We start from the raw sequence: 26,417 nt of genomic DNA, 5'->3' as shown, positions 1-26,417 counted from the left end.
TGTTTTGTTTCCAAGTATTCATTTTAGTTTAAATTCGTCCAAATCCAATTCCCCCCTATTTCGTTGAAATCTTAGTCTTAATCTTTCTTATTTTTAGTTTTGCTTTCTTCGAGCATTAAATAGTGTTTTATATTGTGTTTTTATGTTTTTAAGTCAATTTAGAAGGTTTTAGCAAGCCCTCCTAATCCCCGGTCTAGAACGATCCCTCACTTATCCATTCTACTACAATTGTCAAACGAGGGTTTAATTTGAGTGTCAAGTAATTCTCACATCAGTAAGTCTTATCTCTTTTGTGTTGATTTTATCATGACACATGTTCTTAAAGAAATATTAAATGTCAGGTGCCCGAACGTTCATTTCACCGATAATTTTATGCACCGACAGGCGTTGTCTATATTTCCTGGCCACCGTCATGGCCATCAAATGTAGATAACCTCCATCGACCGCATGAATTGAGAAGAGGTCTAAGGCACTGGGCTCGGCCATTAAGTTCCCTGGGTTCGAGCAATGACCCAGAGGGCATGGCCGAAATCTCCTCCCGATAGGTCTAAAACAATCCATTTGTCATGCACTACATTACCACGTCTTATTTTCCTTTACAAGTTTTCCTCTATGTGCAGCCTTCGTGGGAAGTGGAGCTCGACGCTCTTCTTCAGAGCATGACTGGTGAGGCTGGCTCCTCTGCTGCTCTCGCCGAACCAGTGGAGACCGTGCCCGAGACCCAAGCTTTCGTCAGGCTGCACGAACTCCTGTCCCTCTCCGCCTCCTAAGTCCTCCAATGCAAAGGTCTTGACTCCGTTAGGGAGTGCTTAAATGACCTTGCCAGTGGCGGTTACCTGAGCACGGAGAATATCTCCTACCTCACTGACCTTCTGGAGCGGACTCAACAGCACTTCACCATTTTCGAACAAGCTCTTCGAGCCGAGGACGACTTGAAGGTGGCCAAGGTCACGCATGAGGCTGGCTGAGTGGAAGTGAAGGTGATAAAGGCCAAGAAAGCGCAGCTGACCGAGTTTGATCGCCAGATCTCCGACCTCCAGAGTCAAATTGCTGAGCTTCAATGGCAAAGTTATGTTGCTGCTTCAGAGCTTGAGAGGGATTTTGAGGCCAACAGAGCTCGGCTTACGGCCTTCGTTGCCGGCGTGCGGCACATCCAGCAACTGCAGCTCAACAAGAAAACGAGGCAGGCTGAGATAATTTTGAGCGAAATGAAGAGGCTGGAGTTGAAAACTACCCTCGAGACTTTCCTCCCTTCGACCCCCTAGAAAATTATTTTTGTATCTGCTCACTTTTGTTATTAATACAATGGTATTTACTCTTGCATTTCCCACGTGACTGGATAGTACTTTTTTTAAAATTTTCCATTAATCGGCAATTTATGAATTAAACCGGTTCGATCTCTGAGATGATATGCCCCCTTGCCGAGAACTTTGTGAACAATGAATGGCCCTTCCCAATTCGACGACCATTTGCTAAACCTGGGGTCTTTAATCCCAACAGGCAACACCGTTTGCCATACTAATTCTCCTTCACCGAACGTTTTCTGTCTTACGCGCTGGTTATACGCTCGCTCGACAATTTTCTTCTGTGCTATTAACAAGTTACCTGCGTTGATCCGATTTTCTTCTAAGTCTTCTAATTCTTATCGCATCGCTTGACTATATTCGACACTGAACAAACTACTCTGCTCGATTACTTGTAATGAGTTTATACTCAACTCGACTGGTAACATAGCGTCGTGTCCATAAGTTAACGCGTAAGGAGTAGTTCCAGTAGCCGACCGGGGTGAAGTTCGGTATGCTCATAATGCTTCGTTTAACTTCAAATGCCACAGCCCACGCCTTTCTCTTACCGTTTTTTCGAGGATGCCGATCAACACTTCATTGATTGCCTTAGCCTGCCCGTTTGCCTGAGGGTAGTACGGTGTAGATTACTCAAGTCGGATATTCAAACTTGTCGCGTATTCCTTAAACCTGTCAGCCGTGAATATGGTGCCATTGTCGGTTATGATCGTTTCTGGCACGCCGAATCTGGTCACAATATTTCCCTCTACAAAATTGCATACCTCTTTGGCCGTTAATTCTGCATATGATCTTGCCTCGACCCACTTAGTGAAATAGTCAGTTGCTACTATTATCCACGTGTGTTTTGCCGCCCCCGACGATGGCGTGATTTTGCCAATTACGTCCATTGCCCATCCCCTGAACGACCATGGTTTAGTAACCGAGTGGAGTAATTCAACCGGGGCTCTCTGCATGGGTCCATGAATCTGGCATGGTACGCATCTCTGTGCATATTCGATGCAATCCTTTAAAATACTGGGCCAAAAGTAACAGTGACGTTGAAGCAACCAACGCATCTTTCGTCCTGATTGGTGAGCCCCACAAATACCTTCATGTACCTCGGCCATTGCTTGGGCAGCCTCGTGTGGGCCGAGGCACAACAGTAGTAACCCGTCCTCACCCTTGCGGTATAACTCATTTTGGTGGCGAGGACCTTCGTTCTTTGGTCGTGTTTCCCATCGAGGTTATCGAGGTATCGTAGCATCGTCTTTCTCCAATCGTCTGGTTGCACCTCGACGGCACATACCTCTACGGGGTCTCCTCGTTCTAGTAGGGATGGGAGCGACATCACCCTTGTGCGTATTAGGTGTGTGCGTTAAAGAGTTTGCCGATTGACCAAGGCTGGGTATGATCGCAGGCTTGTGGGTGTTACCCGGCCTAGCTTGCCCCCCGTGAGTTGTGCTCCGGAGGCGATCTGGGCGAGTTCATCGGCGTCTGTGTTGTGAATACGTGAAATATGTTCAAATGTGATCCGTTCAAACGACTCGGCCAGGTAGGTGGCGACCATGTGATAAGGCGCTAAAATACAATTCATGCACCGAAACATGCCGTTGAGTTGGTTAATCACAAGTTCGGAATCACCGAGGATGAGAACGCGGGATGCTTGTAAATCGTGTAGAACGTGGAGGCCGATGATAAGGGCCTCATATTCGGCCTGATTATTTGTACAGCTGAAATCCAACTTGAGAGAAAAATACCAGCGGTAGTGGTCGGGTGACTGAATGGCAATACCAACACCAGCCGAGGTCGAAGTACTGGAACCATCAAAATGCATAGTCCAATGGTTTTCACGTGTTGTGATTAAACCGATGTCGACGTCGCCCCCCCTCCCCCAAAACCATAAGGGGAAGGGTGTTGGGCCAAGAAATCGGAGAGAGCTTGCCCTTTGACGGCCTTTTGGGGTATGTACTGTAGGCTGAACTCGGATAAGGCGAGCATCCATTTCCCAATTCGGCCTTTGACGATGGGCCAAGTGACCATATAACGAATCACGTCTGTTTGGACGATGACCTGCGTAATAGATGGGGGCATATAGTGCCGAAGTTTTGATGCGGCGAAAAACAAAGCTAAGCAAAGTTTTTCGACAGGTGCATAATTGAGCTCCGGCGAGTTCAGATTACGGCTGAGATAAAAGATAGCTTGTTCACGCCCTACATTGTTATCTTGCGCAAGGAGACAACCAACGGATTCAGCGGCTGCCGAAATGTACAATTTAAGGGGTTTGCCGCGACAAGGTGGAATTAGCACGAGTGGTGTGGAAAGGGCCACCTTGATTTGCGTAAATATCATTTGATGCTCTTCGCGCCATTCAAATTTGTCGGAATCCTTAAGTTGAAGGAGAGTAAAAAATGACTTCATCTTACCGGCCGAATTGGCGATAAAGCGGCGGAGGAAATTTATCTTCCCGAGTAATGACTGGAGCTGCTTCTTTGTTGTCGGAGGTGGGGCGCTAATGATTGCGCGGGCTTTATTTTCATCGACTTCAATGCCGCGATGGTGCACCAAAAACCCTAAGAAATTACCGGCCGAAACACCAAAGGCACACTTGGCCGGGTTCATTTTGAGATTATGCTTGCGCATGCGAAGGAACGCTTGTCGCAGATCATCCAGGTGCGTTTGGCAGCGCTTAGACTTTACCACCACATCATCGATATAAACTTCGACGATTGTACCGATTAAGTCGTGGAATATCGTATTCATGGCTCGTTGGTATGTGGCATCGGCATTCTTGAGGCCGAATGGCATGACTACCCATTCATAAGTACCGAGTGCCCCAGGGCAGTGGAAAGCCGTCTTGTGGACGTCGGCTTCAACGATGAAGATCTGGTTGTAACCGGCATGGCCGTCCATGAAAGATAGCAATTCATGATTAGCTGCAGCATCAATTAGCAAGTCTAAGATTGGCATTGTATATTCATCCTTGGGAGTGGCCAGATTTAGATTACGGAAATCGATGCAAATGCGAAGGGCTCCACTTTTCTTTAACACTGGGACAATATTGGCCAACCATTCGACGTACCGAGCGGTTCTAATAAACCCAGCTTTTAGAAGCCGAACTAATTCATCCTTGATGCCAGGTTGAAAATCGGCGTGGGGGTTGTCGAAAAGGCTTACACCTGTCCTTGATGCGTAGCTCATGCTCTACAAGGTTTCGATCGAGGCCTGGCATTTCATGATAGTTCCACGCAAAACAATCTCTAAATTCCTGGAGTAATTTACAGAGCTCGACCTTCATAGACGGTAGGAGTAACGCGCTGATAAACAATGTTCGAGGATCATCGGCTGTGCCCACATTGACTTCATCCAATGGGTCCTTAACCTGGGGCCGATTGTCTTCGAGTTCGGTTGGTGCGGCCTGAACCTTATCAAAAGATAGAACGGAGCCGTTATCCGCTTTGGCCAAAAATTCGATTAAGTTGATGCCGGAATTTGGTTGCTTGGCAATGGCGTACCAATGGGCCAGCAGACGTTCCATTGTCAATGAAACCGCGGCCTGACGCCTTTCTTGCTTGGTGATATCAATCATTGGCATTGGTGAGTAAATCTGCCAAGCCAAGTCTCGCCGAATCCTGTTGAACAGTCTCTGCGCCGACCTCAATAACTTTCTATATCGAAATTCTCGTCGGCCGCCCATCCTCGTTAAAACCTTGGAGGGTGATATAGCCGATGTGATCATCGTAATAGCGAGCCTGAATCATGTTGGTTTCAAATGGCTGATTATCGGCTGGGTGTACTACGACCGATTTGCCATCCCAAAAGATGAGGACTTGGTATAGGGATGAAGGAATGCAACTGGTTTGGTGGATCCAATCGCGGCCAAGTAATGCGTTATAGTCGGTCTTGGAGTTAATTATAAAGAATGCCGTCATATGGTGACGACCGGCAATGCTGACTTCTAACGGGAGCACTCCTTTGGTCTGAGACTTGTCGCCGATGAAGCTGCTCATAGTTATACCTGACGGGATGAGCTCGTTATCAGAATGGCATAAGGCCTTCATAACGGACATCGGCATAATATTGATTGTGGCTCCACAATCGACAAACACTTTAGAAATGGGAAATCCTTTGATATGAGCCATGATGTATAACGGCTTTAGATGTTGGAGATTAACCGAGGGGGAACGGGGGAATAATTCGGCCAAAGCTGCCTTAAGGTTGTCCCCGTTTCAGACTTCCCTATCGTCGTCGTTTACGACAAAATCCACTTGTGTTGCTTCCTCAACAACTACGTCTCCGTCCAAGAAATTTGACTGATAGGTACTTGGTTGGAACTCAGTTGGTAGGATGTAGACCATACTGATCTCCATATGTTCGAAAACCGAGGGACTCATCGGATCGTGGTTGTCGTTTTCCGTAGAAGTAACCATAGTATCAGTCGGCGGAGCATCCTCAATCAAACTTTGGAGTGCTTCGGTGTGAACTGGCATCTGAGGCGTGTTGACCGAGTCTAGCTTATTTTGGTTGTTTTCCTCGACCATGTCAACTGCAGAAGATTTATTTTGGTCCTGCACTTTACGGGCTTGTTCTTTATAGGCGATACGGGCGCTCCTCGTGTTTAGATATGCATCCAACGGCGCTACCCTTTTTTCCTCGTCGGCTGGGAGGCCGAAGAGAGATACAGCCGAGAAAACTTCAAAATGATATCGCAAATGCTGAAGGTCTTCGAGAGAAAAGGGTAATTCGGCGGCGTCAATATCCGTGTAGGGATAGAGCTCAAAACCAAGGACCTGAGCCTCGCGTATATGTTGGAATCTAGCTTTTATCGCTAAGTCGGAAGTTTTCTGGATAATTTGCTTGGCATCAGGGCAAGTTAGTGCTAGGTCGAGGGCTTCCTGACACGCTTTGGGTAGTCCGTACAAGTCATTGGCGAAATATTTCTTATGAAACTCTTGCATGTATTCCAAGGAGTCACCGAGGAATGGAGGGTGCAGGTTGCGTCGTATTTTGATGAATGGTTCGAGCGGTGGTAACGGAGAAAGTTTCCTTTCGGCCTCTTCTCTAAAATGCTCGAGATGAGCTCTCGTCTCCCCAGGTTGGAGAAGAAGCTTGATACGTTTCTCAAACTCTTCAATAGTGGTCTCAAAGTCGGGGTTCGTCGTTCACTAATGCTTTCCACGGCCTCTTTTGGTTGCCACCGGTTGACAGGGTTGGCCTGCGCTTTTTGTCGTCGAGCCATGCAATCTATCCGTTGGCGACGACGTTTTTGAGATTTAGACAACGCCGTATATAGGCCAGTCAGAGAATTGTAACTGTACCAGCGTTGATTCGGTGTCCTGGGTGGTTTGAACGTTTTGCGATCGGCTGGTGAGCCTGACCTGCTGGCATTGCGCGAGTAATAATCCTCGTTATAGAAAGGTACGTCAAAGTTAAGACATCGCCTGACCGGGGCCTGGTTATTTGGTCGTACCTGTGGGTCGAGTCTCTCAAACACTTGGCGTCGTGGACCATTACCAAATCCCCTTGGCGATGTTGTAGATGTCGTAGATGGTAGGCCTAAAGTTGGTGTCGAAGACGTCTTCTTCCTAGGTTCGACTGGTGTTTTACAATGGTCGCATAAAACCACTGATTCATGAGTTTCCTCGGAACTCGACCCCGTCATAGGCTCATTGATGGGTGGCCCCGAGCGTTCCGTTGGTGGTGCATTGCAAAACAAGTCAATCTTCAGTCGTGGTTGACCATTCTACTTACAGACTGGTGCGTCATTTATACGCACACAAATTAACCCTCTTTTTATCATTTGTAGTAAGTATGTAAGTAGGGATTGTTCTAGGCCGGGGATTAGGAGGGATTGCAAAATCACTTGGATTTGACTCAAAAACGTAAAAACACAATATAAGACACCACACTAAACCATATTTTAAAAACACAACCTAAATTGATTTCTAATTAAATTGAACAATAAAGTAAAGGGGGGATTGTGTTTGGACGAGATTAAATTAAATGGACAAATTGTAATTAAAGGCAAAACGTAAATATGAATGTGATGAAAACATGGATGATGGAATAGCCAAGGGGTTCTTCTCCACACATGTTACACTTGCATACAAGATTGATTCTCAGTTGGTCTTTCGATAAATTATGAAACTCAACGCCCCGGGTTAATTAGGTCCGCTTAAATTAACCGTCAAGTTTTCCTTAAGTTAATGAATTGGATGGGTTTGCGCAACGCAATTCACAACATTCTCCAAAACTCCTTTACGTGAACAGCACAATAAAGATACAATCAAAGATCATTAAGCATTATGAAAACTATAAGTGTTGACGAGGCATTTGTTACTATGATGAGCATGAAACTCGTGCCAAGAATTCATTTAACGCGATTGTTTATAAGCAACCTCCACTACTTGTGAATATAAGTTCATAACGATTAGGTGAAACTCACTTATATTCTAGCGTCATATTCATGCATGAAAATTAAGCGCGCATTCTCAATAAACATACATAAATAAGTTATCAATCAAACGGTTAAACAAATTGAATCCACAACTTATGAAATTCCAACGAAAGTTAATCAATTCATATTGCAAACATAAATATAGTTTCGAATCACCCCCTAGCTAAAGGGGGGTTTAGTTCCTCATAACTTTGAAATCAAAGAAACACCTAAACATTCCAACAACTCAAACTTGAATTGTATGAACGTTTAGGCACTCTTCTCTTCCATTCCTCATACGTACAAAACAAAGAGAATTGAATTTAAACATTGAAATCAAAGAAACACCTAAACATTCCAACAACTCAAACTTGAATTGTATGAACGTTTAGGTCCTCTTCTCTTCCTCGTTGTTGTAGCACAAGGTCTAAGGAAATGTTTAGGGCTTTAGATGTATGTGGAATGGAGTGGGGAATGTTTGGAGTGGCTGCAATGGAGAAGAAGAAATGGTGCAGAAAATGGAACTTATATACACGGCACAAAGGGATTTGTGATGGTGTGTTGTGTGAATGATTTGTGGTGAATCATGTGAATGTGGCTAGGTTGGAAAGCTGGAAATCTGAAAATGCAAATGGGAATGCTGAAATGCAAAGGTGGCCACGGTTTTGAGTGTGTTTTGTGTTGGAAATGCATGTGAATGTTGTTTGTGTGAAGTGTGTGTGGGTTAAAGAGTGAATGGTGGTGTAGTGATGAAGTGTGATGGCTGAAAATGTCAAGGGAAATGCATGTGATTGCACGGCAAAGAATTTCAGGATGCATGTGTGTTTTGAATGGTGTCCTTTAATTATGCACGGTTTAGGGCTGTTAAGGGGAGAGAAATGGGAGTGAATGTGGCTTAATGATGAAGGGGGAAAGCTTGGAAAGCATGTGGCAAGGTTGGTTGCATGATGATGATGCATATGAGTTGAAATGCATATGTTTAAATGGTTGAAATGTGTAGATGATTATGAGTATGATAAGTGATAAGTGAATGATGTATTAAGTGATAAATGAATGATATGTTAAGTGATAAATGAATGATATGTGGTGAGTGATAAGTGAATGGAAGTGATAAGTGATAAGTGAATGGAAGTGATAAGTGAATGGTTTGATAAGTGAATGATATGATAAGTGAATGCTTATAATAAGTGAATGATATGATAAGTGAATGCTTTAAGTGTTTAAAATAGGGAACAAAGCCCTTCCTTGCACGGCAAGGAAGAGAGACACAAGGAAACACACGACAATGTCCTAAGTTTGCAAGGAATGTTGTTTTTGTGTTCTAAAATGCGTAGGAGTCTTCAATGATGCTTAAACTGTTGGAAATGTGCCCTAAAACCAATCATATGATGATACTTTACGGACATTTCAAACTAATGTAGTTTAAATGTAAAGGGCAAAGATTATTGTTTGAGCCGTCTCATATAAATGTTATATGCTTAAACGATAAGTCCAAGGAATATGTGATTGGAAGAATGCGATCTAAAGAAGTTAGATTCATGAGACCATTCTTTCGTTGACACATCCTAAACGTTCCTGATCATAGGATTGTCAATTGGGCATTGACAGTCCGTTAAGATCAGTACGTGCTATGTCTTCTCTCAGGGAGAGTGACTAGTCTCGAGTCATTGGTGTGTGTGACATCAAGACAAGTACGTAGGTGCTCAATAGAGAATGAGTTCACTGAACACGATCAACGAAGAGTTCTCATATTCATGTCACATGAGAACTCATGGTTGGGATAATGCAAATTAGTCTTTTGACCTGAGGCATCACAGTTGTCTTGTGGTTAGGTCCTTAATCTTTGATTATGTCAAAGTCACTTCATCAGGAGGGTGTCCACGGCATCGTTGGGGTTAAGCCACTTAGCCATGGAGGCAAGTGAATGCGCAACAAGGGATCTCTAACCTTCAAACTGTTTGAGGGAGAATACTCTATGATATGATTTAGAATCTCTGGCCAGAGTATGAATGAGATGTTGGAATGCGTTCCAGATCACATTCAAGGTAATCATATAAGCACAAGACTCACATTGGATAGTAGACATGAATAAACTATCAAACCAAACAATGTGGTCAAGAGTATTGTATTAGAGAAAGACCGTATTGCATTTGTAATCCTAAAACTGAATAGGTTCTCCACCTCTTCTGATTAGCTTGGGTAACCATGACATGCTGCTAGGCGTCAACCATGGTTTGTGGAAGCCCTAAAAGTGTATTATCACTAACGGGAGAATTGAAAGTAAGTTCCAATTCACAATCGATTTGAAAGAGTTTGAATCGCCCACTGCCTCGCTAAAAGGAACCTAATGGATCGTACACCGTGTAAGGTAGAGATTGAAGATTCAACGGAGATGAGTAAGAATAATTAAATGGTTTAATTATTTATGGCAAGGATTAATTAATATGTTAATTAATCAAACGAATAAGTTCGTTAAAGACCTCGGGATTGTTTTGGACCTTAAGGCCCAATGGGCTTCGAACGTCAAGTCCATTGACTTAAGTTGTATGACAACTTAATGAATAATGATTCACAAAGGCCCAAATAGCCCAATAAATCCCCTTAAATTCGGCCATTTAGAGGAGGGTAGTGAACTTGGCTTAATTGCAAGTTTGCCACTCCATTGTGAGGTGGTATAAAGACATCTTTATAGCCATTTCATCCTTAGGGTTTTCTAAGGAGTAAAGATGAGAAATAACTCTCCTTTCTCTCTAGAAATGGCCGGCCACCCTTGAGGAAAACATCTAGCAATCTTACTTCCTCAAGGTCACTCATTTCTTCTCCAATCTTACCTTGGTGTGGAGACTTAGAGGTTCTCAATTTTGGGAACTTGGAGAAACCTTTTCATCCATTCAAATCCATGGATCTAAGATGCAAGGAATGAAGGCCCTCTCTTTGGGTGATTAGCCTTTGCTTATGCAAAGAGGAATCTACAAAGGTATTGATTTCTCAACTCACTTTGTTTTGAGTTGAGTCTTGGTTCACCTATCTACTAGGCTTTGAAGTTCATGGGTTAAGTTTTGTTTTTGAGTGCATATAAACATGATTCCGCCTTTTAATTGTTAATTGCATGTTGTTGATGTTGCTCAAATGAACTTGTTTTTCACAAATTTTCCTTCAAGTGGTATCAAGAGCCTAGGTCTAGTAGTTGGTGAATCCTTTTGGGTTTTGTAGTTCATAGTTTGTGATTTGAATGTTGTAATTGTTACAAGCTTTATTCTTGCTTTTTTGAATGTAAATTTTGTAAGAAAATTTGCCATCTCAAATGTTGTAGATGTAGTTCATATGAGCATGAATTTTGGAGCTAAAATTTGGTGCCATGTTTTTGGGGAAATTCGGCCAAATCCAAAGGGTGGATTTTTGGGTTCTTGTTTGACTTGTTAAAAGTGTTTTAAAGTGACTTTTGGAACCCCTATGTACCCTAGTATGGTTGTATGTTATTTCCCTTAAGTTTGAGTGGTTTTGGTATGTTTTTGGGTGAAGAATGTTCATGGAGCTCTTATGGGTTTTCATGGATGTTCTTCATTGTTCTTGATATGTTCTTGCCAAGAACAAAAGGTTTGGTGTTTTGATTCAAAGTTTTGATTTATTTCATAAAGTTTTTGTTTTGAAATATTTCTTATGTTTAAATATATTAGATATTTATTTTGAAAAGTTAAAGAAATTTTAGTGGGTAGGTGTGTAATGATTTATTCCATTTCACACACCCCACTTACAAAAACTTTGAAATTTTTTTTTATTACTTTGCTTCAAAACCAACCACCCTACTCAATTAGGGTCCTTGTGGGGCTTTTATGCAATTACATAAAGTTTTGATACTTTTGTGTATTTGTACTTTGACCCAAAAGTTTACGTTTTTACGTAAAGGTCCAAAATCACTAAAAGGACAAATTGTTTTGCTCCTTTAATGAAGTTTTAGCTTTTGTGGAAATTTTTTGGGTTCTAGTTGTAATTACATGAAGTAGTGGACTTTTGTGTTTTTACAAAGTGACCCCAAAAGTTTAAGTTTTTGCAAAATGGCCCAAACAAGTTGAGGTCATTGTTTTTGGCCCAAATTAGGTAGAGAACAAAATTGTTTTGTCTCTTTAAATGAGAATTGGATTTTCATTTCATTTAGCTCCATTTAAATCAATTCTATGGATACAAAAACCAAATGAAAATGTTGCATTCAAGTTTAATTAGTTAAAGCGTTAATTAATTAAAGAAAGGGTGATTATGAACCTAAGCCTACTATAATTGAGCTATGTGAAAGGCCGTTTCAAATTTGTTTGAACCATGGGAATGTGTAGATTAAATTTTGGTTGTAATTTGATATGATCAATTGTTGTAAAGAGCATAAGCTCTTCTTTACTTTAAAGTAATTTGATTTGATCAATTGTTGTAAAAGAGCATAAGCTCTTATTTACTTTGAAGTACTCCTTTCTTGTTTTATTCGATATGCATGAAATTGGAGTAGTTGGGTCCAACGCCCAATAAGACAACACGCCTTAATGTGATTAAACGCGTAACTAAAATCAATCACCATCCCTAGACCGAGATTCAACACTAGGCTCGTGTTGAATCGAATCAAAGGTTCATAGTCATCCTAAGGCCCTAAGGCAACTATATAGTCCATCAATGAATGCAAATCTTATGTTAGTAGTACCATATAGTCTTGCTTTAAAAACCGTTTTAAAAGCATAGTGGGAGTATTATATACTACTAAATCAATCATATGGACCAATAGTTGTAATAGGACCAAAATGTTTTAATTGGATTAAAATGTATGTTTATATGTGATGAGACCTAAAACCCTCAACAAACCATTATTAAGTTGATAAGCGAGAGATGCTTTGAATATCTCTTCGTGGCCTTCCACCGTGGTAGGCTCCAATCGTTTGTGACTTGTACATCGGCTTCACCCTATCATGGGGGAGTACAAAGTATGTGCTTACATCCAGGAGGAGTCCATAAACATATGATGAGGTGAGTGTAGACAACGAGTATGACCAACATGATATAATTCTGAGGTTGTGCTTGAACCTCTACATAAACTAAGCATGGTGGGAATAACTTAACTAAGTGCAATGGTGCCAACATGATATAATTTTGAGGCATTCATTCTCTAGAGGCCAAACTAGATGGGTAATTACAAGAGTTGTAAATGACTAAAGTGTTATTCTCTCATCATTATTTTTGCTAACCAACATGATATAATTCTGAGGTGGGCTTGGTAATGGTGAGTCTCCCATACCCCGCTAAGAGTTCAACAAAACTCTCGAATTCCGATGAGGGATATGGAATTTGCCAAAAATAGTGGGTGGTGCTATTTGATTTAAAGACCCGAATCAGATGGCTTAAAATCAATCAATTTATATTCGTTATGTATTTGTTTACCAATATATTTGCAAACGCTATCCAAAACTTGACAAAGAAAAACCGAACGCTTTAGTTTCCGAACTTGGTACCACAATCCCATATATTGTCTTGAATGGATTGTAAAAGTACCTAAGTAGTCTCATCCTCACAATCTTCCTATTGATAATGTATCAATGGAAGAACATGTTAGATAAGTCTACCATGAAGAGGACAATGCAAACTCTAGTGCTTGTCTCTTTGTTACACTAACAAGGAACTTGAGAAGTAAGCACAAGGGCATGGACACTTTATGTGCCATGATTCTTCACTTACAAATTGTTGTATGAAGAAATGAGAGTTGCCTTGAACAACTCTTGAAAGTTTGTTATTATGTTTAGAACATAATGGTTGGTTGACAAAAATAGTCCATTTATATGAACTTATGATGATTTTGAATCATTGAGTGTTGAAGTGTTAAACCACTTAACGAGACGGAAACTAGGCAAGGACTTCACCTTTGTGTCCCTATCCTAATGGTTCACTAAGTTTATTGTAAACTATATAGTGAACAATAACCGCACGCTCTCCAAATCGTTTGATGTGTATAACACATTTGAAATAAGTTTCAAGAGAGATAGTGGGAGTTTAGGGACCATGACTATTGTAGTCAAAAGGGAAGTCAAATGAAGAAGGCAAAATAACTCCAAGGGAACAAACTTTCTTTATGAAAGGATGGACATTGGAAGGGGTATTTGCAAGAAATGTCTTGCAAGTGTCAAGAACACACCTTTCGAAGGTGTTGTAATATGTTCTTGAAATAGTTCAAAACAGTTGGTTCTTCTACTTGAATACATGATTCTATATTAGCAACTATGTTTTACAATTGTTGTAAAAGTGTGCTAATAAAAAGTAGAAAATTAATGAGAGAAGAGAAAGTACTTCACATTCGGAAAGTGAATAAAATATAGATCTCTGCGAAAGCGGATTGTACTTACTTCCTCATATGAACTACCAAAGAAATTGGAAAACACTAAAGATTGTCTTTACATTCCAATTTTAAGGAACTTAAATCCGTCACTATAGTAGAGATGGATAAATGTTTTGTTTGACAAAACATTGTTCTTTATTAATTAATAATTAGATTATTGTAATTTAATTGGTTGTCTCTATAGTAGAGATGATGTGGTAGTTTAACTGTTTAGAATACGATGATGCTTAAAACCCAAAAGGTTGCAAGGTAGTGACTAATCCCAACTGAGTTGTGATACCTCTAAAACATAAATTACGAGTTGGTAATAGATGGATGCATTGGATCGTTAGACCCGGATCCAATACCTTCTTGTTATATTGTATAGAGGCGAAATGTTCGAATCTTTATTCTTTTGGAAAGAAGAAAGAATCACAAAGTTGTTAAGGATAATTCACTTAGATGTTAGTGGCACTTGTCCACAACATAATACTACTCATGTTGTATGACATTCACCGAAGATCACTCTCGGTTGGACTATAGTTTATTTTGAATAAACACAAGTCCGAATACTTTGCAAAAGGTTTCAAAGAATTCAAGAAATGTAAGTTGATGAGTAAGACGTCTAAAGTATTTACCTCCTTGGATTTGATCCAAGGAAAGATAACACTTTAGATGAGTTTCCTTGAAAGATATCAAGGAAAATAGCATCATAAGATAATGAATTTCTCCATTAGGAGAAGAACGAACTTGAATAAAATTTAGTTCGTTAGATGTTATCTATTACCCATATATAGGATATATATATACTTCTAAAACAATATGATTGTCAATTAGAAGATCTTCCAAAATTTTCATAACTCCATAAGATGTAGTTGGAAAGAAAGACAAATCTTAAACATGTTAAGATTTGGGGTTGTGTGCTAATAAGCAATATTTGTTTGATATGATCAACAAATATAACAACCTAGTTCCTACACCACAAGCTCCAAGGTAGTCGAGAAGGATTTATAAATCGTCTCAGTTGAATGGTTTGAACTTTATGACTATGTCATAGAGTTACACCTCTTAATTCGAAAGAAATAAGAATGAAAATCCTTATGACTACACTTAGTGGGAGCTATAAGCATCTTATGAGAAAAATGATCAAATCGTTTGATTTCTCATAAAGATGTAAATGAATCTTTTGTTTACTAGGTTTACAAAAGATTAGTGGGAGTTAATCATATTCCTAAATTTGAATATATATATACATGATATATATTAATTTTGAAAATGAAAGGAATTCTTCATCGTTAAAGTTATGACTTTAAACATTCTATAATGATAGAATGTATATGGGAGACATAGTCTACATACATGGGATGGAAATCTATAATGATAGATTTCAAGATATAATTGGATTATATCAATCCCTAAAATAGACAAGAGATGCTAGGAAGTTTCTCATATGATGATAAACTTCAATTAGAATGACAATTCTAGTAAGACTAGGAAGTTGTTCTTCTCAAAGGGAATGTACCCTTTGACTCCCAAAGAAATAAATAGAATCCTTTATGCATACGCAGAAAGGTGATTTATGTATTTCATATTGTATGAAAACATTGATATAAGTTGTACCTAGAACGGTACAAGATGATATCAGTGCAAGCCCAGGATCAGAACCATGGCAACTGTCAAGTGAATCCTTAGGTATTTAAGAAATACTAAGGATGGATTCCTCAAGAATGAGGAAGAATTAGAGTAACGTAATGGAAGCGTAAATGTATTAGATTATGAATCTAATCCATCATAGAATATCTCTTCATTATGAATGAAGTGATAATGAGATATCTCTTTATTATGACTAAAGAGATATTTGGGTGGAAACGTTAAAAGTAATGACTTTAATGTGTTCCATCATGTATGCAAAATATATTGCCATATAGAAGCTTACAACATTGTTGTTTGGATGGGAAAGTTCATTTATGAACTCTCCATTCGGTTCCAACCAGAAAGTGTATGACACTAATGGGGCGATAGCTCAAGCCAGGGAATCAAGGTCTCATCAAGGTCCGAACTCAAATGAGAGACTGAACCACATGATTGAGAATCATGTATAATGGTGACGTCGTTATTCTCAAGGGTTGCTTCTATGGATAACATATAGATATCCATTGTTTAGGCCTACTACTCAGCCATTTATGAAATGAATTACAGAAGAGGTATCATCACTGATGACTAAGCTGATTGGCTCTAGTGCAAGTGGGAGATTGTTGGAAATGTGCCCTAAAACCAATCATATGATGATACTTTACGGACATTTCAAACTAATGTAGTTTAAATGTAAAGGGCAAAGATTATTGTTTGAGCCGTCTCATATAAATGTTATATGCTTAAACGATAAGTCCAAGGAATATGTGATTGGAAGAATGCGATCTAAAGAAGTTAGATTCATGAGACCATTCTTTCGTTGACACATCCTAAACGTTCCTGATCATAGGATTGTCAATTGGGCATTGACAGTCCGTTAAGATCAGTACGTGCTATGTCTTCTCTCAGGGAGAGTGACTAGTCTCGAGTCATTGGTGTGTGTGACATCAAGACAAGTACGTAGGTGCTCAATAGAGAATGAGTTCACTGAACACGATCAACGAAGAGTTCTCATATTCATGTCACATGAGAACTCATGGTTGGGATAATGCAAATTAGTCTTTTGACCTGAGGCATCACAGTTGTCTTGTGGTTAGGTCCTTAATCTTTGATTATGTCAAAGTCACTTCATCAGGAGGGTGTCCACGGCATCGTTGGGGTTAAGCCACTTAGCCATGGAGGCAAGTGAATGCGCAACAAGGGATCTCTAACCTTCAAACTGTTTGAGGGAGAATACTCTATGATATGATTTAGAATCTCTGGCCAGAGTATGAATGAGATGTTGGAATGCGTTCCAGATCACATTCAAGGTAATCATATAAGCACAAGACTCACATTGGATAGTAGACATGAATAAACTATCAAACCAAACAATGTGGTCAAGAGTATTGTATTAGAGAAAGACCGTATTGCATTTGTAATCCTAAAACTGAATAGGTTCTCCACCTCTTCTGATTAGCTTGGGTAACCATGACATGCTGCTAGGCGTCAACCATGGTTTGTGGAAGCCCTAAAAGTGTATTATCACTAACGGGAGAATTGAAAGTAAGTTCCAATTCACAATCGATTTGAAAGAGTTTGAATCGCCCACTGCCTCGCTAAAAGGAACCTAATGGATCGTACACCGTGTAAGGTAGAGATTGAAGATTCAACGGAGATGAGTAAGAATAATTAAATGGTTTAATTATTTATGGCAAGGATTAATTAATATGTTAATTAATCAAACGAATAAGTTCGTTAAAGACCTCGGGATTGTTTTGGACCTTAAGGCCCAATGGGCTTCGAACGTCAAGTCCATTGACTTAAGTTGTATGACAACTTAATGAATAATGATTCACAAAGGCCCAAATAGCCCAATAAATCCCCTTAAATTCGGCCATTTAGAGGAGGGTAGTGAACTTGGCTTAATTGCAAGTTTGCCACTCCATTGTGAGGTGGTATAAAGACATCTTTATAGCCATTTCATCCTTAGGGTTTTCTAAGGAGTAAAGATGAGAAATAACTCTCCTTTCTCTCTAGAAATGGCCGGCCACCCTTGAGGAAAACATCTAGCAATCTTACTTCCTCAAGGTCACTCATTTCTTCTCCAATCTTACCTTGGTGTGGAGACTTAGAGGTTCTCAATTTTGGGAACTTGGAGAAACCTTTTCATCCATTCAAATCCATGGATCTAAGATGCAAGGAATGATGGCCCTCTCTTTGGGTGATTAGCCTTTGCTTATGCAAAGAGGAATCTACAAAGGTATTGATTTCTCAACTCACTTTGTTTTGAGTTGAGTCTTGGTTCACCTATCTACTAGGCTTTGAAGTTCATGGGTTAAGTTTTGTTTTTGAGTGCATATAAACATGATTCCGCCTTTTAATTGTTAATTGCATGTTGTTGATGTTGCTCAAATGAACTTGTTTTTCACAAATTTTCCTTCATAAACATGAGGTCTTTTAGGATTTAACTTTCCTACTTCAAGTCTTTAATTTCGTCCATCCTCTTGGCTCCAAGCATATGATATCCATTCCAATCTCTAATTTGCTCCAAAAGGCTCCAAAAGGCATCTTTTTGCATACCTTGCCCTTAGAACCTGAAAACACACAAAAGAAGCATAAAGGACTAAAATAACTAGAGAAACATAACGTAAATGCACAAGAACAAGCCATTTAAGTCGCATGAATATGCTCCTATCAAATACCCCCACACTTATCTTTTGCTAGTCCTCGAGCAAAACAGAAAGAAAAACAAAACAAAACCAAACGAAACAAAACAAGTAAAACACAACCTAAACCTTCCAACAACCGTCTTAGGGATTTCCAATGCACATGACACGTTAAAAATCATCATTCCCACAGATTTTAGTCATCTTCACACTTAAGTACATTCTTAATCATAGTCACCATATACTAGTTCACAATTAAGCATTTAAAACCATGTTTTGAATGTAGTAACATGCCTTAGAGAATTTGCTCAATTCCTTACAAGATATGCACTCGATTTTCACTCAGATTTTCTAACTACACACCCTAATCTAGTCATATGTGAGAAGATTGATGTAAACATGAAAACGAACACTCACATATATGTATTACAAAGAACGCAATTTCTGGAGTTAATAAGCATGTTTAGATATGATCTCATGAATGGAATGCTACTACTTAGATGCGAGAACCAGTGACACCATAAGCTCATATCAATTCCAAACTCCACAAATTGAAACACATAACACTCAAGATAGAAGCATAAGGGTTGAAACGGAGCTAAAGGTGTTTGGCTAACAAAGAAGGGATATGGAAAACAAAGGTTCTTAAAGAAATAGCGAGCAAAGCATTTGAATTAACGTAGAATTCACTTTTGAATGAAAACTCAACTTTTGAACAAGGGGGAACAAGCTCTTTTTCCTTTCTTTCTTTTCTTTTCTGTTTTTCTTTTTCATATGTTTTTCACAATTTTTTTTTCTTTTCTTTTGACTCTCAAAACATACATAAACACTTAAGAACAAAACATTCTCTCCCCCACACTCATTTTCTTTCATAATGTAACTCAAAAGGAATTCATTTAAGTCATGCTCACTATCATTTAAGAACAAGGGTGTGGATTGTCCTAAACTAGGCTAGGTAAGGGGTGATGTGGGTAACAAAGAAAATAGGCTTAAAAAGGCTCAAAGGGGTTAAAACTTACAACAAATACGAAATATGGGAAGTAAGGCTATTTGGCTATGGTGGCAACTACACAACTTCATCTTGATATATGTTATGCAATTCAATGTCATGCTTTGAATGAAACGGATATAAGTTCTAGCATTTAGTTCTATCATGATACAATTGCATTCTAAGTAGCAACCAAGCAAGGAATGATGAGATCATGCAACGACTTTAGAAAACAAGAAATCACAGATTATAACTCTCCAAAGAAGGTAATGGCTCGAGTCTCACAGGGTTGTAGCGTTTGTTTGAGTTCCTTCCTTCAAGCATGTTACTAAAACGAATTTTTCTTTTATGATTGCATGTGAAGTTATACATTATAACCATAACCAAGCATATACCAAGAGTAAATCAAACTTTCATCCATGTTTATAATTCTCTTTAACAGTCATGCAATTACAAACCAAATCCTTTTCATTTTGTTGGACGATACCCTAAGACACAAACACACAAAAACGACTCAAAACACTCTTTTTAGGCTTTTCAAAACATTTTTTTCAAATTTTTATGTGATTTTCGGAGTTATAAAACAAAACACACTAAAACACTCTAAAACAATTTAAAAACACCTTAAAACAGCAAGGAACAACATTTGAAGTTATGGGTGATAAAATCCCACGAATTTGCATAAATATACTTAGTTACCCCCCCCCCCCCCCCCACACTTAAATCAAACATTGTCCTCAATGTTTTAAGCATAGATTCACACAAAACATAAGTAAACACACAAAAAGCAATTCAACATACTAAACATGGCAGAATGTAATTAACAAAGAGAAGAGTTTAGGGACGCAAATCTGGTTATGGAGTGTAAATTCCCTCTTCTCCTTGGTGATTGCATTGAGGCTTTGATCTTTGTGATTCCACAGGCTTACTCTTGAACTGGTTTCTGCCCATCGTTGATTTTCCTTTGTGCTACTTTTGAACTGGGCAGCAGGATGGTTCTTTTGGTCTCCCCCGAAAGTCTGAGCTTATCCCTTTTATCTGTTTCTTTGTTCAATCTTTGCAGGAGTGGTCCCTTCTCTGGAAGTGTATCAACCGTTGAAGATGACTACTCGAGAGCAACGCCAGGTAAGCAATCAGGGATAGATTCCAGGCAGTTGGCTCCAGATCGGAAGACTGACTCCAAGTGCCGGCTGATTGCTTCTTTTACTTTGCCATGCAAGTAAGAACAAGGACAAAGAAAAAGACAGGGAAAGAGCATGATATGAGATACTTTTGCTTTTGACCTTGATGATATGAGATACCTTTGCCTTTGAAGAAGCGGTGAATGAATCAGCACATGTATTTGTTGTGCCGTTTCCTCCTGGGTCATCTGTACTCCAGGCATCTGGTATCATCTTTGGGGGAGAAAAAATTGAGTATTTCAAGAGGCTTTGCTGGGAGTGCGCCCTCAGAGGTGAGGAAGAGTTGGGCATTTTCTTCAGGTTTGCCTTGCCATAAAAGACGAAGGTCGACATATATAGAGATAATATCAAGTGATGGTATTGTTCTTTTACCCTTGTCAACAAACGGTTTGATCCCGCAAATCCGGCTTTTTGAAATAGTGGCGCCTCTTCGATTTCTGAACGACGCCCCTTCGATTTCTGAGCAGGCGCCCCTTTTGCTTTCTGAACGACACGTAGTAGTGCGGATGCGGCTCCTTTTGACAAAGATGCACGCGTTTTCTGAAAAGCAGAGAAAGCGTCGCCGGACTTTGCGCTTGTCGGCTAAAGATGTGTAGTTGCGATGATGGCCTCCACGTGTTTTCAGCTTTGTCAGAAATCTTTTGACAAAGTTGAACGCGTTTTCTGAAAAGCCGAGGGAGCGTCGCCTAACTTACGCCGGAAAATCCGGTCTTTGAATCGGTGGACGCGTCGCCTTGGCTTTTTATAGAGCTATCGATTACCGCCAACATACACACTCTGAAGATCTCCCAGTCTTGAAAATCGTCTCTGGCCCTTTGAAATTTAACTCCATCCACCCCTTCTCTTTGAACACTTTTGAAAAATGGCAAACCCATCGAACCTTAGCTTAGAATTGAGTCTCAGCAGTGATACGGCCGCGCCGCGTCAAGGTAACGTATGGCGCCCTTCTTTCTTATCTTCTAACGGTCCTCTTTCAGGTGAAGACTCTGTGATGCAGGACGCCACAACAGCTACAATAGTAGCTAGGAACCTCCTGACTCCAAAAGATAGTAGGCTGCTGTCAGGACGGTCCGATGAGTTTGCCGTTCAAGAGTCCCTCGCTCTTAGTGTGCAGTGTGCGAGCTCTGTGTCCAACATGGGCCAACGCCTGCTGGCCCGCTCCCGTCAGGTGGAATCATTGATGGCAGAGGTGGAAAGTCTCAAGCAGGAGATCAAACAGCTTAAGTACGAGAATAGAAGTTTGCATGTGCTTGCAAATAACTATTCGTCGGGCATGAAGAGGAAGCTTGATGAGCTGCAAGAATCTGAAGGTCGGATTCAAGGTGACCGTCAAAGGCTTGCGGCTTATCTCCAGAGGCACCTTTTTCCTGGGTCATCCAGCGTTTGGCCAAGTATTGAGGCCTGGAATGCTCTAGCTCCGATGCCTCCCACTCCGATGCCTTCCGCTCCTATGTCTTCTGCTCCGATGCCTTCCGCTCCTATGTCTTCTGCTCCGATGCCTTCCGCTTCAAGAGTGTTGCCACGTAGTGGGGCTTCAAGCAAACAACCTTTGTGAAAGTTACATTCTTTTTTTTTTTTTTTTTTTTTTTTTTTTTTTTCATTCTGAATCAATCGGCATGGACTTTATCTTTGAATGGGCGGTGATACTTGAAATGATTCGGTAATAGTTTAAATTCAAGATTGGGTGCCTGAATCATCAACAACAAATTAGTATAAAAGAAAATTGAAATTCGGGGAGGCGGCTTACCTGTGTGCTCCGAAATGAACTCCAGAATAAACACCCCTTCGAAAGTTATGACTTGTCCCGTGTCATAAAATCCAACTTCTTTGGGAATTGTGGTTTCAAATATGTCCTCTTTGATGCCTTCTACATCTTCTCCAGCCACTACCTTCTCTTGAATCATTCTTCTTGGTGTACAAAGTCCTTTGAAGAATTCAACACCATCTAAAACTTGATGTGTTGCACCAAGAATTGGAATAGCATTTTGCACCTCTGGGAAGGCTTCCACGATGTCCTTTTTACTCTCTTCTTGGTTGGGAATCAAAAACCTGCTAGGAAAAGGGACATTGGGTGGAATAATATCAGAATAACATGGAATTGGGACGTCCTTACTTGTGGTGGGTGGTTTAGAGGGCTTAGGGGGCTGCGGCAAGGGTTGTTCTACCCTTGCCGTGTGCATGTCTTCTTCCTCCTCCTCAATTAGCAGCTCCTCATCCACTTCTAGGCTATGTTTGGACATTTTTAGGTCAGCTCCAACCTCCATAGCACTTCCCAAAGTGATAGCATTATGGATTTCAAAATCTTCCTTCGAGTTTTCAATAGTTGAGTTGGAGAGTTCACTTTGCTCTTGAATTTGTTTCATGAACTCCATAATCTGCCCAAATTGCTCGTCCAATTTACCCAACTTCTTGTCTTGATTTTGTTCGTCCTGCGTCAAAGAGGTTAGTAATTGAAAATTTTTATCATTATCCATGGACATACTTGAACTTGATTGGAATTGTTGTGGGGGAGGTTGTGGTGGCTGCATAGGTGTTGTATTGAACTCCTCATATGGTTGCCAATATGCTTCTTGTTGAGCCTCCTTGGCTTGATTTTGTGACCCCTGCGCCAAAGAATTTAATTCATTAAGAATTTGATTATAATCTATTGGCGAACTTGAATTTAATTGAGCATATTGCATATGAAGTTGTGGTGGCTGCATAGGTCTTGAATAGAACTCCTCATATGGTTGCCAATATGCTTCACGTTGAACTTGTTGATCTTCCCACCACATAGAGTTTGAATGATCCCTCCAATCTCTTTGTGGACATTGATTGGCTTGAAATCCTTGCCTATATGAAGCACCAAATGTAGGGACACTCTGCATTGTGGTCCTTTCGGCATACGGCAACAATTGAGAAGTAAGATCCATATCTTACTTCTCTAGTACCTAAAATCAAAGAAAGAGAACTAAATCAAATATCAAAAGTAACAACAAACAAAGAAAAGAAACAACTAAAACGAAAACAACTAAACCAAAAAAGAAAAGAACCAAGGGATTAGCAAAGTTGCTAATCCCCGGCAACGGCGCCAAAATTTGGTGCGTCATTTATACGCACACAAATTAACCCTCTTTTTATCATTTGTAGTAAGTATGTAAGTAGGGATCGTTCTAGGCCGGGGATTAGGAGGGATTGCAAAATCACTTGGATTTGACTCAAAAACGTAAAAACACAATATAAGACACCACACTAAACCATATTTTAAAAACACAAACTAAATTGATTTCTAATTAAATTGAACAATAAAGTAAAGGGGGGATTGTGTTTGGACGAGATTAAATTAAATGGACAAATTGTAATTAAAGGCAAAACGTAAATATGAATGTGATGAAAATATGGATGATGGAATAGCCAAGGGGTTCTTCTCCACACATGTTACACTTGCATACAAGATTGATTCTCAGTTGGTCTTTCGATAAATTATGAAACTCAACGCCCCGGGTTAATTAGGTCCGCTTAAATTAACCGTCAAGTTTTCCTTAAGTTAATGAATTGGATGGGTTTGCGCAACGCAATTCACAACATTCTCCAAAAGTCCTTTACGTGAACAGCACAATAAAGATACAATCAAAGATCATTAAGCATTATGAAAACTATAAGTGTTGACGAGGCATTCGTTACTATGATGAGCATGAAACTCGTGCCAAGAATTCATTTAACGCGATTGTTTATAAGCAACCTCCACTACTTGTGAATATAAGTTCATAACGATTAGGTGAAACTCACTTATATTCTAGCGTCATATTCATGCATGAAAATTAAGCGCGCATTCTCAATAAACATACATAAATAAGTTATCAATCAAACGGTTAAACAAATTGAATCCACAACTTATGAAATTCCAACGAAAGTTAATCAATTCATATTGCAAACATAAACATAGTTTCGAATCACCCCCTAGCTAAAGGGGGGTTTAGTTCCTCATAACTTTGAAATCAAAGAAACACTTAAACATTCCAACAACTCAAACTTGAATTGTATGAACGTTTAGGCACTCTTCTCTTCCATTCCTCATACGTACAAAACAAAGAGAATTGAATTTAAACATTGAAATCAAAGAAACACCTAAACATTCCAACAACTCAAACTTGAATTGTATGAACGTTTAGGTCCTCTTCTCTTCCTCGTTGTTGTAGCACAAGGTCTAAGGAAATGTTTAGGGCTTTAGATGTATGTGGAATGGAGTGGGGAATGTTTGGAGTGGCTGCAATGGAGAAGAAGAAATGGTGCAGAAAATGGAACTTATATACACGGCACAAAGGGATTTGTGATGGTGTGTTGTGTGAATGATTTGTGGTGAATCATGTGAATGTGGCTAGGTTGGAAAGCTGGAAATCTGAAAATGCAAATGGGAATGCTGAAATGCAAAGGTGGCCACGGTTTTGAGTGTGTTTTGTGTTGGAAATGCATGTGAATGCATGTGAATGTTGTTTGTGTGAAGTGTGTGTGGGTTAAAGAGTGAATGGTGGTGTAATGATGAAGTGTGATGGCTGAAAATGTCAAGGGAAATGCATGTGATTGCACGGCAAAGAATTTCAGGATGCATGTGTGTTTTGAATGGTGTCCTTTAATTATGCACGGTTTAGGGCTGTTAAGGGGAGAGAAATGGGAGTGAATGTGGCTTAATGATGAAGGGGGGGAAAGCTTGGAAAGCATGTGGCAAGGTTGGTTGCATGATGATGATGCATGTGAGTTGAAATGCATATGTTTAAATGGTTGAAATGTGTAGATGATTATGAGTATGATAAGTGATAAGTGAATGATGTATTAAGTGATAAATGAATGATATGTTAAGTGATAAATGAATGATATGTGGTGAGTGATAAGTGAATGGAAGTGATAAGTGATAAGTGAATGGAAGTGATAAGTGAATGGTTTGATAAGTGAATGATATGATAAGTGAATGCTTATAATAAGTGAATGATATGATAAGTGAATGATATGATAAGTGAATGCTTTAAGTGTTTAAAATAGGGAACAAAGCCCTTCATTGCATGGCAAGGAAGAGAGACACAAGGAAACACACGACAATGTCCTAAGGTTGCAAGGAATGTTGTTTTTGTGTTCTAAAATGCGTAGGAGTCTTCAATGATGCTTAAACATGAGGTCTTTTAGGATTTAACTTTTCTACTTCAAGTCTTTAATTTCGTCCATCCTCTTGGCTCCAAGCATATGATATCCATTCCAATCTCTAATTTGCTCCAAAAGGCTCCAAAAGGCATCATTTTGCATAACTTGCCCTTAGAACCTGAAAACACACAAAAGAAGCATAAAGGACTAAAATAACTAGAGAAACATAACGTAAATGCAGGAGAACAAGCCATTTAAGTCGCATGAATATGCTCCTATCACAGACATGCTGCACCAGGCCGTATTCGGCTTTCCCTTTTCCTTTGTTTTTAGGGAGATGAGCCTCCACCATACCAATTGTTGTTGAGGGGAAAGGATTGACGTCGACCGCCATCTGCTTCTCCGGGAATTTTAACTTTCCTTTCTCGATCCAACTTTGAATCGTGTCTCGGAATACAACACAGTTATTGTTTGCATGCTTATTAGAATTATGATACTTGCAAGTATATCTTGCCCTTCAATTCATTTGCCTTAGGGATAGTGTGCCCCGGCCGAAGTTTGATGATTTTTGCTACCAATAATTTATCGAAAATTGCATCGGCCTTGGTGATATCGAAAGTGTATACTTTCGATGTTTTACTCATTTCCTCGGCGGCCGAACGGGTCTTGGTGTCTTTGGGACTAACTTGAGCTAACGCCTTGCAGACATAAGGTTATTCTATTACTATCTCAGCCGCGTCCACACTAGCATACTGAGGATCCTCGTTTTCGGCCAATGCATATCTAACTGTGGGATT

General features: G+C 39.9%; 1 protein-coding gene across 1 annotated transcript; it reads right to left on the bottom strand.

Annotated features, from left to right (window-relative positions):
* Positions 1-809: 809 nt before the first annotated feature.
* Positions 810-4,977, bottom strand: LOC137732866 (uncharacterized). The gene is made up of 5 exons (XM_068472127.1): positions 4,458-4,977; positions 3,150-4,330; positions 2,716-3,060; positions 1,853-1,909; positions 810-1,055 (listed from the first exon to the last, which is right to left on the bottom strand). Exons 1-5 carry the CDS (start codon positions 4,975-4,977, stop codon positions 810-812), a joined length of 2,349 nt encoding a protein of 782 aa, XP_068328228.1.
* Positions 4,978-26,417: the final 21,440 nt, after the last annotated feature.

The sequence above is a fragment of the Pyrus communis genome, chromosome 4 (genome assembly GCF_963583255.1).
Source record: "Pyrus communis chromosome 4, drPyrComm1.1, whole genome shotgun sequence".
In the NCBI taxonomy this organism is placed as follows: domain Eukaryota; kingdom Viridiplantae; phylum Streptophyta; class Magnoliopsida; order Rosales; family Rosaceae; genus Pyrus; species Pyrus communis.
This window is presented reverse-complemented; position numbering and strand designations above follow the sequence as displayed.